Source organism: Medicago sativa, chromosome 6, assembly GCF_051527215.1.
Source record: "Medicago sativa cultivar Bolivia chromosome 6, Bolivia_mono, whole genome shotgun sequence".
Classification (NCBI taxonomy): domain Eukaryota; kingdom Viridiplantae; phylum Streptophyta; class Magnoliopsida; order Fabales; family Fabaceae; genus Medicago; species Medicago sativa.
Genome location: NC_140754.1, coordinates 20982879 through 20996526, shown reverse-complemented (window position 1 = coordinate 20996526; position 13648 = coordinate 20982879). Strand labels below are relative to the sequence as shown.

Sequence of the window (13648 nt, the reverse complement as noted above, 5' to 3'; positions counted from 1 at the left end):
ATCTTTCTTATACAATTAACAAAAAATAGTTTTGTAAAATTACTTATAATTTCTCTTTTCGTATATAACATTAATTACGTGTAACCAAAAAAAATATAACATTAATTAAATTTTTGTAATATGTATAATTAATTACATTAATTATAGTTTAATCACATTAAACTATAATATAGTCCCACTTCACACACTCACTAGTTTCAAAGAAAGAAAAAAAAAAAACACTTAGTAACAACACTATAAAAAAAAATCAAAATTCTAAAACCCTAATCCCAAAAATCCCTAATTCAATCGAAATCCCTAATCGGCGCCATGAACGTCGATCACGATCAACCACCGCACACCACCACCGCAACCGCCGCACTTCAAACCCTTACCTCCGGTCCACTCTCGTCATCAGTAGCTTCACTCGCCGCTTCTTCACGCTGTATCCCATCGGAGAGAGATTTCTTCTTTTACCGCAATTTCAACGAATTCAAACTCCCAATCGATGAAATCTCGCGTGAATCTCAATCCATGCTCGAAGCAATCGGTGTAGCTTCGAATTCGCCATTTCCTGGTGATCTTGATGATGGTTATGATTGGCTTGTCAATGTAAACGACGACGTTTTGGAACGGTTCGATGTCGCGAACGATGAGTTTCGCGAGTGTCGAAGGATTCGAGAAGAGGAGGCAAAGAACGGGAATGGGAGAGTGAATGGGAATGAGGCAATGATGGTGGATGATGGATTTGAGATGGTTTATGGGAAGAAGAAGAAAGGTGGGAGAGGGAAGGTGGTAGGGGTGGAGGATTCGGAGATTACGGTGGCCGAGGGTGTAAAGGTGGCGATGAAAGATAAGAGGGCGGTTGGAGGGAAGGCGAAGGTGCCGTTTCATATACCGACTATTCGAAGGCCGCAGGATGAGTTTAGTATAATTGTTAATAATGCTAATGTGCCTTTTGAGCATGTTTGGTTGCAGAGGAGTGATGATGGGCAGAAGTTTGTTCATCCATTGGTGAGATGTTTGTGAAAAAAAATGATTTTTATGTTATGTTTGGATTGTAGATTTTGAATTGTTTAGAATAGCTTATTGACCTATAGCTTATATAAATACTATCATGTTAAATTTATGAAAAATTTGATTTTTATGAGAATTTGAATGGAAAAGTTTTCATGAAGTGGTGTATGATAGAATACTATTATGTTGAACTAGATATTGGATTGTTCTTTGTTTTTTTATTATGTTATGTTTGAATTTTTGAACTTTTGAGTGTTTGGAAGAGTTTATTGATCTAGCTTATGATATGTAAATGCTAGGGAGAGTTTATTGGCCTAGCTTATGATTTATAAATGCATAAATAAGCATTTGAAAGAGCTTATAAGAATAGCTTTATGATGTCCTGCTTTGAGCTTAACTAAACTTCATAAGCTTCGAATAAAAGTTATAGGTTATATAAATAGATTATACAGAGTTTATACCGAGTTAGCATTTGTTTTCTTTCTCTTTTATTGTGATTTTTTAAACTCTTGAATGGTATATGAGCTTATTTGATTGACATTTAATTTAGCTGATTGGCCAAACTCTCATTTTATAGGAATTTGTTGCGAGTCACCGTGATGATTTTTTAAATGATTTGGCTTAACATTTGAAAAATGGCATTAGTTCAACTCAAGTTCGTCTTTGCATGCTATGTACAACTGTAATATTAGCATGGCCTTGAATTATGAGGAGAAAATGCTAGTAGGCTAGTGGCATTTAGTTTTTTTAACATCCCATAGTTCAGATTAATCATGCAAGCTATATTTATTATATGCTTGGATTGCAGACTTGAAAGTAACTTGGGTGGAATGACATTTTCCTCATAATGTTGACACCCTTTCATTCTTGTATATGTGCATGATCTTAGGGTTGTAGATTTGATGAGCCTGGTTGAAAATCTCTTGATGAATGAATATGATAGCTTGCAAGGTTAATGATTTTTTTTGTCATCTAAATGTTGGTAGAAACAATTCTCTGTTGTATCATCTAATTTTATCTTAGAAATCTTCAGTCTTGCTTTTTTGGCATTAGATAGTAATAACTTTTGATTGTCTGACCTTGTATTATATCAGTAAATTGGGTGCTTTTTATTTTGTTAGCTTTTCTATTTGGTTGTATTAATCAATTACTAATTTACTATTCCAGGAAAAGCTATCTGTTTTGGATTTTGTTGATAAAGATCCTGAGAATATTGTGCCACAAAAGCCCCCCTCATTAGAAAGCACCCCTTTCAAGCTTGTAGAAGAAGTCAAAGATTTGAAGGAGATGGCTGCTAAGCTGCGTTCTGTTAATGAATTTGCGGTAAAATATGATAGCTATTTGTGAGGTTTTACTGAGGAATTTTGTTCATGACAATTTATACAACTAGATTCTTCATATGATATGTGTAAATGCATTCCTACATGATTAAGTTATTCAAATTTCCTTAGTACTTATTTGAAAATCACCTTTTTTTGTAAAACCAAGCACCGTAAAGGGCCCTTAAGCTTTTTCCTTTCAAGCTTATTGAAATTTTTCATACATATGTTGTGTGTGTGTGTGTGTGTGTGTGTGTGTGTGTCACAGCTTTTACTGATATAAGTGTACTGTCACAGTACCTTTTCCCAATGTTTTACTCTTGAGATTAAGGCTCAAGAATGACTCAATATATATGGAGTCATTCTTGAGCCTTAGTCTTAAGCACAGCTGTTATCGATATAAGTGTACTATCACGGTGCCTTTTCCCAATGTTTTACTCTTGTGTTGGTTGTGTAGTTTTTCTTCTAATTGTGAGGATACAATTTAGTATATCATGTTAATTTTGTTTTTGTACTCTGGAGGATATAGTTCAAATTTTTATTTTCCTTTGAGGTGCTGTATGTTGTTATTTTTGATCGTGGAACTGATATTGTACCTTTCCTGTAACAACTTCCCTTCTCCATCTTTTGTTGCATTCTTCTGAACTTTTTATTTGGTCTTTTCTTGAAATATATAGGTTGATTTGGAGCATAATCAATATCGGTCTTTCCAAGGTTTGACTTGCTTGATGCAAATATCAACAAGGACTGAAGATTTCGTTGTCGACACTTTGAAACTCCGCATTCATATTGGGCCCCATTTAAGGGAAGTCTTCAAGGACCCTTCCAAGAGGAAGGTTAGTGATACAAGATTGTTTTTTTTTCTTTCAATGCAACATACTTTCCTTATTCTGTTAACTGTATTTATATTTTAAATTAAACAGGTTATGCATGGTGCGGATAAAGATATTGTGTGGCTTCAACGAGACTTTGGCATTTATGTTTGTAATATGTTTGACACTGGCCAGGTTTGTTTATAAAACTGACTCTTCAATATTGACGTTATTTGCCATGGAAACAATCATATGATATCATTATTATTTGTGCAAAAAAGTTTCTTTGATCGGTTAATGCTGCTTATTCATGTAGGATTTCAGTGTTTAGCTTTATATGTATTCTAAATGTACTGGTTTGTTCCGCATCATGAAAATCATGGGGAACCAGCTTTTGAAGTTCTTACTTTGATTTACTATCATGCAAGACTAACCTGTTTTAATTGCTTTGTTTAGGCTTCAAAGGTGTTAAAATTGGAGAGAAATAGTTTAGAGCATCTTCTGAACCATTTTTGTGAGATTACAGCAAACAAAGAGTATGTTGTCTTTATTTTAAGTTTAACTTTTCAAATTAGCCTCTGCATAAATTATTTTCTTTACCTACATTCCTGAAGGTTTAAAAAATAAATTTATTCCAGATACCAGAATGCTGATTGGAGGTTACGCCCGATTCCTGATGAGATGTTAAGGTACAATTTTGTTTTGAGCTTACAACTTTGATCTTCCCGTAATTACATTTTTTCTATCCTTTTCTTTTATTCTTTTAGCTTCGCCGAATTTTTAATGTGACTTGATTTGGAAAAAGTACACACTAGATATGTTTAAATGATGTATAATTCGGCTTTGTGGAACTTCTCGTTAATCTAGAAATCTATAGAATCTGCCAGTCCTAGGTTAGATTGTTTTCCATTTCCCTTGTAATCAGGTGGGGCTTGCCTGCTCTTTAAATAGAACTAAAAAATTTGGTATATAATTGAATTACTATCACATTTTCTTGATCTATAGGGATACATTTTATAATTCACAATGAAAGTATATGTTCTGTAGTTAGCATCTTTAACACTCACGGTGTTCAGATGAGATAGTTACTCCAACCTGAGTTTTACATGAGCTAATTAGAGATGTCAGACAGGATTCATGGGGAAAATTAGGTAGTGTGGCTGAAATTATATCTTTGTCTAGGTCTTTGTTTCTGGGGATGGTTATTTGGTATCCTAGTACCCACTTTATATATTATTTATACATATGTCGCTTAAACCTGCAAACTGCATCCTGATAATGAAAGCATTATGATTGTTCATTGAATTCAAAGAAGGGGATATGACTAAGGAATCGTACAATTATGGATGTGTATTGTGTTTGTATGTAGTAATTAATAAGATGCTATAGTATAGTGGTTCTATGGGAATATAGCGTTGTATCCACTAGCCACAATGGAAGTAGTTTAATGTGACCGGCACAACAAAAAGGCGGTGTTCTGTTTATATGGAGCTGTGGTAGCGGCCCAACTAACCGGAAGATTGCAGAAAAATTGTGTTCAATATGGTTAACAAATCATTAGAACCCTGCCCCTCCTCCCCATTGGATTTCATTGCGATTTTTGAAATCTCATAGTCCCACCAATTAGAATGAAAATAGTCTACACAGCTGTTGATAATTTGAAAATGATGCACTAGGTTGTTGCTTGGTTCCTTCACATGAAATGTAGTACTTAGTTGTTTTCTTTGTTCCTCACGCACACTTATTTTTGGAATTAAGATCAATACATTTTTGTTACAGATTTTTGGCTCACCTGTTCTCCATCTTTTCTATCTTTAGTTTTTCCGACCTTAATCTTACTCCATGCAATCTTCTCCCTCCACTCCACTGTTTTTATTTGACCTATAACTCATTCTAAAGGATAATTTGCAGAATTCAACCTGCTCTATGATAAGCAAATTGGAATTGTCACTAGCATTGCTGATTTATTTTGTTATGAATAATCTTACTGCGTTTTGATTCCATCCCCTCCCCCCAACAAAAACAAAATAGTTACTGGTATTCGGTCATGCGTGGCTAGTTGCTACAATTAAACAATCTATTGATATATGAAATGATGTTTTTTTATAGATATGCCAGAGAAGATACACACTATCTGCTGTATATATATGATACAATGAGGATTAACTTATGTTCCTTGCCAAAGGCACCTGAAAGTTCTGATACACCTCTGGTAGAGGTAACTACTTACTACCCCCATGTCCCATCATAAATGATTTGGTTGAGCATTAACCTTGAATTTCTTTCATCGAGTACATGAATTTACCCCAACTTGTTTAAATTTGTTACTGTTTGTTTCTTTCTATCTAATGTCTACTGATCCTTTTCACAAACGTAGGATTCTCCATTATTCCCTTAAGATTGTCAGAACTAAGTGTGTTGCAATATGCTGTTGTTAATTGGACCTGTCTGACCTTTGCTTGTTGTACACGTTATTTTTCAATATGGCCTGACTGAATGGCTGGCTTAATGACCTTTTTTTTTCTTTCTCTCTCCTTGACTGTAATTTCCTGTCACCAACAGGTCTACAAGCGCAGTTATGATGTCTGCATGCAGCTATATGAAAAAGAACTTCTGACAGAAAACTCATACCTTCATATATATGGGTTCGTCTCCTTTTCATTGACATTCTTTACTAATTTAGCACTCGATATAATTTGTGAGTTTTCCAAAGCTTTATGTATTTTTCTGATTACTTTTATTTTTGTCTCTTTTATGTAAAGGTGTGCTTTTAGTTCCACTTTGCATATAATGTCTGCCAAGAAACGTTAAGCAAAACTCTACAACTGTTTTTGTGCAGGTTGCAAGGGGCTGGTTTTAATGCTCAACAGCTTGCCATTGTTTCGGTGAGTTTCTGTTTAATATCTTATTTATTAGCACCACAGGGAACAAAGGCTTGTTTGATTTCACTTGTCCAACCCAAAGCTTCTATCATAGCTCGCTTACTCTATTCAATTGGGTTGCAGGGGCTGTGTGAATGGCGTGACATTGTTGCTCGTGCAGAGGATGAGAGTACTGGATATGTATTACCAAATAAAACTGTTCTTGAAATCGGTAATTGAAACTTGTTCAAACTTCTGTGTCATCAATTTTTTAAATGTTTCAGTTTGGCTGATAGTACATGTCAACTTACTCTGTTCTACTTGTTTAAAAAGCTAAGCAGATGCCTGTCACTACAAACAAGCTACGGCGATTGGTGAAGACAAAGCATCCATATCTTGAACACAATCTGGATTCTGTGGTTACCGTCATCAGACATTCAATTCAGAATGCTGCTGCTTTTGAAGCAGCTGCTCAACAGTTGAAAGAAGGAAATGCCACCACAGTAAGTAGTATTTTCAACAATAGTCATTCTGGGGTGATTGGGCAGTCAATTGCTGTATTAGGCTTCACTTCCATATATTTATTATCCAGCATCAGTAATCTTGGTATGATTATAAATTGATTATCATGAAGAAATTCACATGTTATTAACGTAAGTTCGACGATTAATTAATCAATTAGTATGCAATTTCATAGAAAAAGTTTAACTGTAGGATAACATTTACTTTTAGACCGTTGATGTGTGTTATTTCTATGAGATTTCTGGTTGGACGGTTGGTCCTATAAAGGAACTTAAAATATGTCAAACATAGCTGGGCATCTGAGTTAGTATCTAAATGAATGCCAAAAGAGCCTCAAGAAATGGACCTGTTACATTACAGCTAACAGATGTATGATACAATCATAATGAGACAATTTAGTTTATCAACATGTCTTGTATACTTCTGTATATGAACTAGGATATGATAAAAGGCGCCACTTGTCATTTGTATGCACAAGTCTACTATGAATAACCTCGTCCCAAAAGTTAGGGCTAAAAGTGATGATTACACACGCTTGAGATTTCTAATTAACTAATTGTGCTACCATTTTAAATTTTTTATGATCGATCGGTTTTGTTGGAACTAATGCTCAACTGCTGAGTGCTCAAATAGCTGTGGGTTGATGTTTTAACTTCATTGGTTTTTATTTCTTAACTGTTTGTTAATTAAGATAGCTTTGTGGTTTGATGTTTTAACTTCATTGGTTTTTATTTCTTATCTTTGTTTGTTAATTAAGTTATATGACAATCACTATACAGGCAGCAGACGCAGTACCTGTTACGACTGAAGATCCCGCACCCCAAACGCAGAACCCAAAGGTTGGAATTGTAATCAAATAAAATTTTGGAATTGAAATTGCCTCCATCATTTAATATCTCTGAGGAGTCTCATTTTTTCTTTTGACCCTAAAACAGGAATCTTTTCAGCATCAAGATACCGATATACAAATAAAATTGAAGCCCAATAATGTCACATCTGAGCTCCCAAGGGAAAGTCTCACCATTTCAGAGCAGACTAGGGATGCAAATGTTGGCGCACTCTCTACATTAAAGGTTGCAAATTTTGTTCCTTTTTCAATATTATTTTAATGTTTAGCCTCATACTGAACAACATCAATATAATATTTGCTATTTTTTAATAGGGAAATGGAGCTACTGTCCAGGTTCTTAAAAAGCCTGGTGGTGCTTTTGGGGCACTGCTGGGGAACCCAGCTTCAAAGAGGAAGCTTGCCCTTGATAAAAAGGTGCGCTTTCTTTTCTTCCGAAACACTTCAAAGGATATTTGTTATGTGCCGCATATAAACCTGTATCTTGCTTTTCTGTAATAGCTTTCATTTGCCTTTGTATGTTCTTACCCTATTGATGTACTTATTTTTGCACGGCTTTTTCTTGATTTTCTTAGGGCAAGGAAGAGATCAAGCTAGAACAAATTAGATCTTCAGTCACTCTTCCTTTTCATTCATTTACGGGTGGCAGTGAGACGTCAAAACCTGTAGTAGAAACTCCTAATGTAGCAGACCAACAAAAACCTGTTTCTGGTCCAGCTTCCACATCCGCTCTAGATGAGATTATAATGCTAGACACTGATACAGGTGCGGACGAGGATGTGGAGCAGAATAATAACCTAGAAAACCCCACCGAGGAGATGGAGAAAAATCCGAGTGCCTCAACTTCGGATGAGGATGAGCCTAAGTCTCTCTCGGAACTGTCAGCAAACTTTAAAAAGTGTTTTCAGTCAAACAAACAAAATAACAGAATCAGAAAGCCAAAGAAAACTGAACAAGCTAGTGGCTTATTGCAGTTGACGCCATATGATTATGAAGCAGCAATGAACCATGTGAAGTTTGGAGAAAAAAAGAAGAATCCATCCTCCCAGAATTGCGATGGTCGTGCCGAGAAAGAGGACGCATGTGGCAAGAAGAAGCGTTCAACGATAGGAGAGGGACAGCCAAGTGATTTGCCTAAACAATTTCAACAAGGTAGAAGGCGTGCAGCATTTCCTGCTTCCGGGAATCGCAGTGCAACATTCCGCTGAGGCAATTGAAACGCTGAATGTTGCACTGAGCATAATCTTCATTCTAGTATAGTTGCTTATATGAAAAATGAAAAAATGCTGAAGCTAACAAATCTGAATGCCATTTTGTAATGTAGCAGTTTAGAAAATCCAAATTTAAGGTTCATTGTAGCTTATATTTAAATGGACAGACTAATTTTGATTCACATGAGTTGGTTTTATTTTATTACCTGTTATGTTAATTTATGATTATTGAAGGAACTTGATTTCAACAATTATTGTGGCAAAATATTTTTTGATACCATGATTTAAAAATTAAAATATTGTTTTATGCATAATTGACTTAATGCTGTTGGAATAAGTTTCTGTTGTATATGTAGAACATTTTTCAGTTGGAACACATTGGCTAATAACTACATTTACCAAAAGTAATAATGCTTTTATCCCAGTTTTGAATATCTAATAGTATTTTGTGTTCAGTAAAAAGTATTTTTGAAATTATTATTTTCATTTAATCTCTTATATCAACTCATATTATTTATTGGTATGATTTGGTAAGTTAAATGTATAATGCTGCCATCATAAATACGACAGTGACATAATTTTGTTTTGATGAAGGGTTTTAATTTATGTTTCAATGTAGAAAGTGATTCTAAATTTTTAAAAGTGGTATTCAAATCCAAACTGGTAAAATTTAAAACTTGACGACATAAATACGATCCATCCAACAAAAACATCTATGAACTAGGTTCTAGCACCGTCACAGTAGCAGCAGATATCACTATAAATTCAATTTCTTTTTGAAGGGAATCTAATTTTTTTTTTTTTAAATACTGCGTCCGTCCCTAAATATTAAATTTGGATTTTTACAAAAAAGTTGGTAGTAATATTAAATTTGTTGTTTTTACAATTTTATCCTTAAGATATAAAGTTAATTTATATTTTCAACATAGTATTTATTTTTGATTGAAGAAAAAGATGCAAATAAACAAAGATAAACTTTGTAAAGAAATAATTAATATAATTGACAATACCAAAATAATCTTATAAAAACGGACAATTTTTTTTTTTTTTTCCTTCAAAATGTCTTATAATCGAGAAGAGAGCTAGTATATGAAATTTGATGCAAGTGTAAAATAATTGTAGAGCACGTGCATAAGCTATGTTCTCTTTTCATATAAATAGAAAGCTTCTCTTCGGAAATGGCGGAAGGTGATGATCAGCCACTGACGGTGTAAACCCTCTTGACGCAAGGTGAGGGTGTAGAGTTGTTCATTTTCATGTTTACTTTGTTTATATGTTTGGTTTGTAGTGACTATCACTCTGTTTGTATAAGCACTTATCTTAGAAGTAGATAAAGCTCAAGTAAGTCAATCCAAACATGCCCTATAGTAATTTGTTATCAAGTTTTAATTTTTGGTATGAAAACAACACATGCATCATATCATAGCTATAGTTTGTAAAGAAGAGCTCGATGATTTGTACTGTGACCTTTCTCACTGTTGCAAAACGAGAAATTGGTAGATTATTTCATGTTTGAGATAATTTGTTTGATTTTTTCCTTTGCTCTCACCTCCAATTATCGTCAAAATTATAGGAAATATGTCTGCTGAAGGAGATGTTCCTGATGAAGTTGTTGAATGTTCAGCCTCTGGTTCAAAAAGAACAAAAATTCCTTTTCTAACTAACCCTCTTGCCGGAGATTCACTTCTTCAAATGTCGACGCCGCTGCCCACTCTTCCCTTCGAGCTCATAACAAATATTCTATGCAGGCTCCCGGTGAAATCCCTCATGAAATTCAAGTGCGTCTGCAAACCCTGGAATTCCCTAATTTCAGATCGCAAATTTGCTAGGAAACACTTTCGCATGTCAACCATGAACCCTAATCTCATTTTAAGATCGTTGAACTACTCAGCCAACTTTTCAACCATGGTTTATCCTCTCTGCTCATTATTCACAAATGTTACTACCACCACCGATGCCACCCATATCAAATACCCTTTCCACGATTATATTTGCAGCGACATAGTTGGCTCTTGCGATGGAATCCTTTGTTTAGTAGCTAAGGATAGGGAAAACAGTAATATTCAGACTGTTTTATGGAACCCTTCCATTAGAAAATATAATACATTGCCCTCTTTGGAAACTCCACTGAATTATGCTGCCGAATTTGGATTTGGCTATGACCGTTTCACTGATAGTTACAAAGTTGTTGCTGTTTTCGGGTATAGATGTGATAGTAGTCCTGATTACATAACTCAAGTGAAGGTTCATACCTTGGGTACCAATTCTTGGAGATTGATAGGTAACTTTCCTTATGGAGCTTCTGTCTTTCCTCTTCGATCATCTGGAAAATTTGTAAGTGGCAAACTTAATTGGTTGGTATATCTCGGTGATTCGATGACTGTCTGGCCAGTTGTTTCTTTTGACTTGGGTACAGAGTCCTATCAAGAGATTTTGCAACCTGATTATGGAGGAGAAGGGGAAGAAATGGTTAATTCGTCGACCTTGGGGGTTTTGAGGGATTGCTTGTGCATCCTTCATGGACTAGATATTTGGCTTATGAAGGAATATGGAAATAGGGACTCTTGGACTAAATTTGCTACTATTCCTCACTTGAGTTATTGTTTTTTGCGTACGCGTGCGTTTTATATTTCGAAGGATGGTCAAGATATTTGGTTTATGGCCGAGTTTGGATTCACATTGGTTGTTTACGATTCCATAAATGGTACTTTGAAGAGGCCAGCTATTGACAATGGTTTGGGCATCTCGGAAATCTACGTTGAGAGTTTGATATCGCCTTGTTCTTAATGTGAGTATGTACATGTTTTGCTATACCATTTGTGCATTATATCCGACTGCAACTTTATGTCAAATTTTGGTTCATGTTGTGTATGATATTAATTTATTTTTATCAATGGTAACTTGGTGGATCATTGTTAATTACGAATAGATGGAATACATGAAATAATGTCGTGTTTGTTTCATTTATCTATTCTGCATTCGATGATTAGTGGTTTGGTTTTCTAAGATTGGAATAAGTATATTTGTTCAAAAAAAAAGATTGGAATAAGTAATATGATGTATGTCCAATCAATAGTATGTTAACATACCTGCTAGCTATACACATCTTGTTGTGGTAGAAGTCAAAAATTTAACCTTCTCTGTCAGTAGTTAGAACTCTGAAGGAAGAGCTGTGAGAACCATATCTAAGTCTTGTTTGGTCATCATAATATATATGCGATAGTGATTCTCTATGCTCCTCTCGCCCCCCTCCCTTTCATTTCCTCATCTGCTTTGGTATGATTACTAATCAACTTTCCTGTGGGTCAGTTGACTGTGCTGAGATGTCTATATCTTGATACCGATCTGTTTAATTGGTCTATGTTCTTCCAAAGTTAGGAATGGTGAAAAGTGCGATTCATTGGGTCTTGGTAATTATAGTTTAATATTCGCTTTATAAAACTGTCAGTTTGTATATGGTTATTTTAAAGTATATGTAAAATGAAGAACATCAATTTGATCTTTGACTCATCATTCTGTGTGCAGTTTGGAGGGTTTCTAACAGCCAGGATCTTGGCATTCTTGGCGATGTAAGTTCTCTTAAAATCACTTAATGGTTATATTTGTATGAGAAATTTACCAAAGAGGAATTAAATGTGGGTATAGTGAAAGAGGATTTTACCATTGCGGGATCGGGGAGACATTTAAAGTTCAATTTACCAAAGATATTGTTCTAGCAAAACAGGGTGACCTCACATCATATAAAAACATCAAGGTTTCAAACTGAGTCATTACCATATAAGTGTTGAAGATTTAGTTTATTAACATGTTCACACAAGATATCAATTTTTTTCATTTTTCATTTTTCATGTTTTATCACAAGTGTTGTACTAACATGTTTTCATTTTTCAACTCATTTTTTTTATGACTGATAGTTATGCAGGTTTATTATTCTGTGAAATTTGTAACTTTTTCCTTTATCATAACAGAAGATATCAATTGTACATCCACATAAAACTTCTCTTTAAATCCTAGTTATTCATATATTTTTTTTAACAAAAGAACATGTGCCCTTGGTAATCAAGGGAGATTAAGGTGAACTTATGAATACACGATGTTTAATTAATTAGTTCTTTATCTTCTTGAACTGTTGCTGAGTATGAAGATTGAGTTCTTGTATATGGAGAGTAAGAATAGAATCGGAGATTCCAATCTTTTTTTTTTGCAAATTTGTTATATGATTTAAATTTGAACATAAAGAAATGCAAAAAATAAAATTTTGTGATTTATGAATTGCATCTAGTGGGTCTTTTGCTCAGTGGTTTTAAGGTCTCTATAGGTTCTTGGATTGGTAGGGGTGCGTAATTGTTATTCAAGTTATGTGGCTGCCGACAAGCAATTTTTAGTGTGTAGGTGAAAGGTCTAGGTTTTTGTTGTGTCATAACTCACCTAATATTTTTCTAGCATATGGCATATATGTCTGATCCCGTCCAATTAAGTCTGTTATATCTCTTTTATGAGGGATTAAGGTTTTTGTTGAACATAATTGTGAGGGATTAAGGTTGTGTAAGGTCTACGACAAACAAATGAATAACAACTCAAAACATTGGTTGATGACCAATTATTCAATATCATCCTTTGTAAAGTATCCTAGGTAAAAAAAGATCCTAAGGCATTTTCGAACATGTTTGCATAAAGGGAGAGATTCAAGTTTTCAGAAATTGTTTTATAAAAAAGCCATCTGTGTTTGTATAATATTACTAATGGGTTTTATCTTTTATGTATATTATGACGAGTTAGCAGATAGATTTTTTTTCTTCTTGGGAGTTGAATTTGTGTTTCTTTTAATTGCAGGTTGTGAAGGAGCCCTTTGATGCAACTTTTGGCAATATTGCAGATGATCATTGTGCTCATAGACGTTGGAGAATGCTTCTATTATTTTTTTTTGAGCCTTGGAGGCTTGAACTTATTTCCTATTTTGCTTTATGTTATATTTGAATATTAGATATGTTATTTTGATCCTTTGAGGCTTGAACTTATTTGTTACTTGAACTATATTATGTTTGAAATGTTAGTAGCGATGAGCTTTGATGATTCGCAA

General features: G+C 34.4%; 2 protein-coding genes across 3 annotated transcripts; both read left to right on the top strand.

Moving 5' to 3' along the window:
* The first annotated feature begins 265 nt into the window (after positions 1–265).
* On the top strand, positions 266–8819 carry LOC146913615 (Polynucleotidyl transferase, ribonuclease H fold protein with HRDC domain-containing protein). Of its 2 annotated transcripts, none has more exons than XM_085716822.1 (15): positions 266–993; positions 2164–2319; positions 2993–3151; positions 3239–3322; positions 3584–3663; positions 3766–3816; positions 5237–5345; positions 5690–5772; positions 5967–6012; positions 6133–6220; positions 6322–6491; positions 7290–7349; positions 7446–7583; positions 7673–7774; positions 7933–8819. In XM_085716822.1, exons 1-15 carry the CDS (start codon positions 310–312, stop codon positions 8563–8565), a joined length of 2643 nt encoding a protein of 880 aa, XP_085572948.1. In that variant the 5' UTR covers positions 266–309; the 3' UTR covers positions 8566–8819. The 2 variants fall into 2 exon arrangements, with proteins under 2 accessions (XP_085572948.1, XP_085572949.1); XM_085716823.1 differs by having other exon boundaries at positions 6322–6495; positions 7294–7349.
* Positions 8820–9753: 934 nt separating this feature from the next.
* On the top strand, positions 9754–13648 carry LOC146913614 (F-box/kelch-repeat protein At3g23880-like). Its single transcript, XM_085716819.1, has 4 exons — positions 9754–9798; positions 10142–11356; positions 12094–12137; positions 13402–13648. The coding sequence occupies exon 2, from the start codon at positions 10147–10149 to the stop codon at positions 11353–11355; it is 1209 nt and encodes a 402-aa protein (XP_085572945.1). The 5' UTR covers positions 9754–9798; positions 10142–10146; the 3' UTR covers position 11356; positions 12094–12137; positions 13402–13648.

Bases quoted from the DNA above. Each gene is read 5' to 3' on its own strand.
- LOC146913615 (XM_085716822.1), top strand. From the start codon at position 310: ATGAACGTCGATCACGATCAACCACCGCACACCACCACCGCAACCGCC. The intron at 6,013-6,132 runs GTGAGTTTCTGT...ATTGGGTTGCAG, and splicing joins AACAGCTTGCCATTGTTTCG to GGGCTGTGTGAATGGCGTGA. The intron at 6,221-6,321 runs GTAATTGAAACT...TTGTTTAAAAAG, and splicing joins TAAAACTGTTCTTGAAATCG to CTAAGCAGATGCCTGTCACT.
- LOC146913614 (XM_085716819.1), top strand. From the start codon at position 10,147: ATGTCTGCTGAAGGAGATGTTCCTGATGAAGTTGTTGAATGTTCAGCC.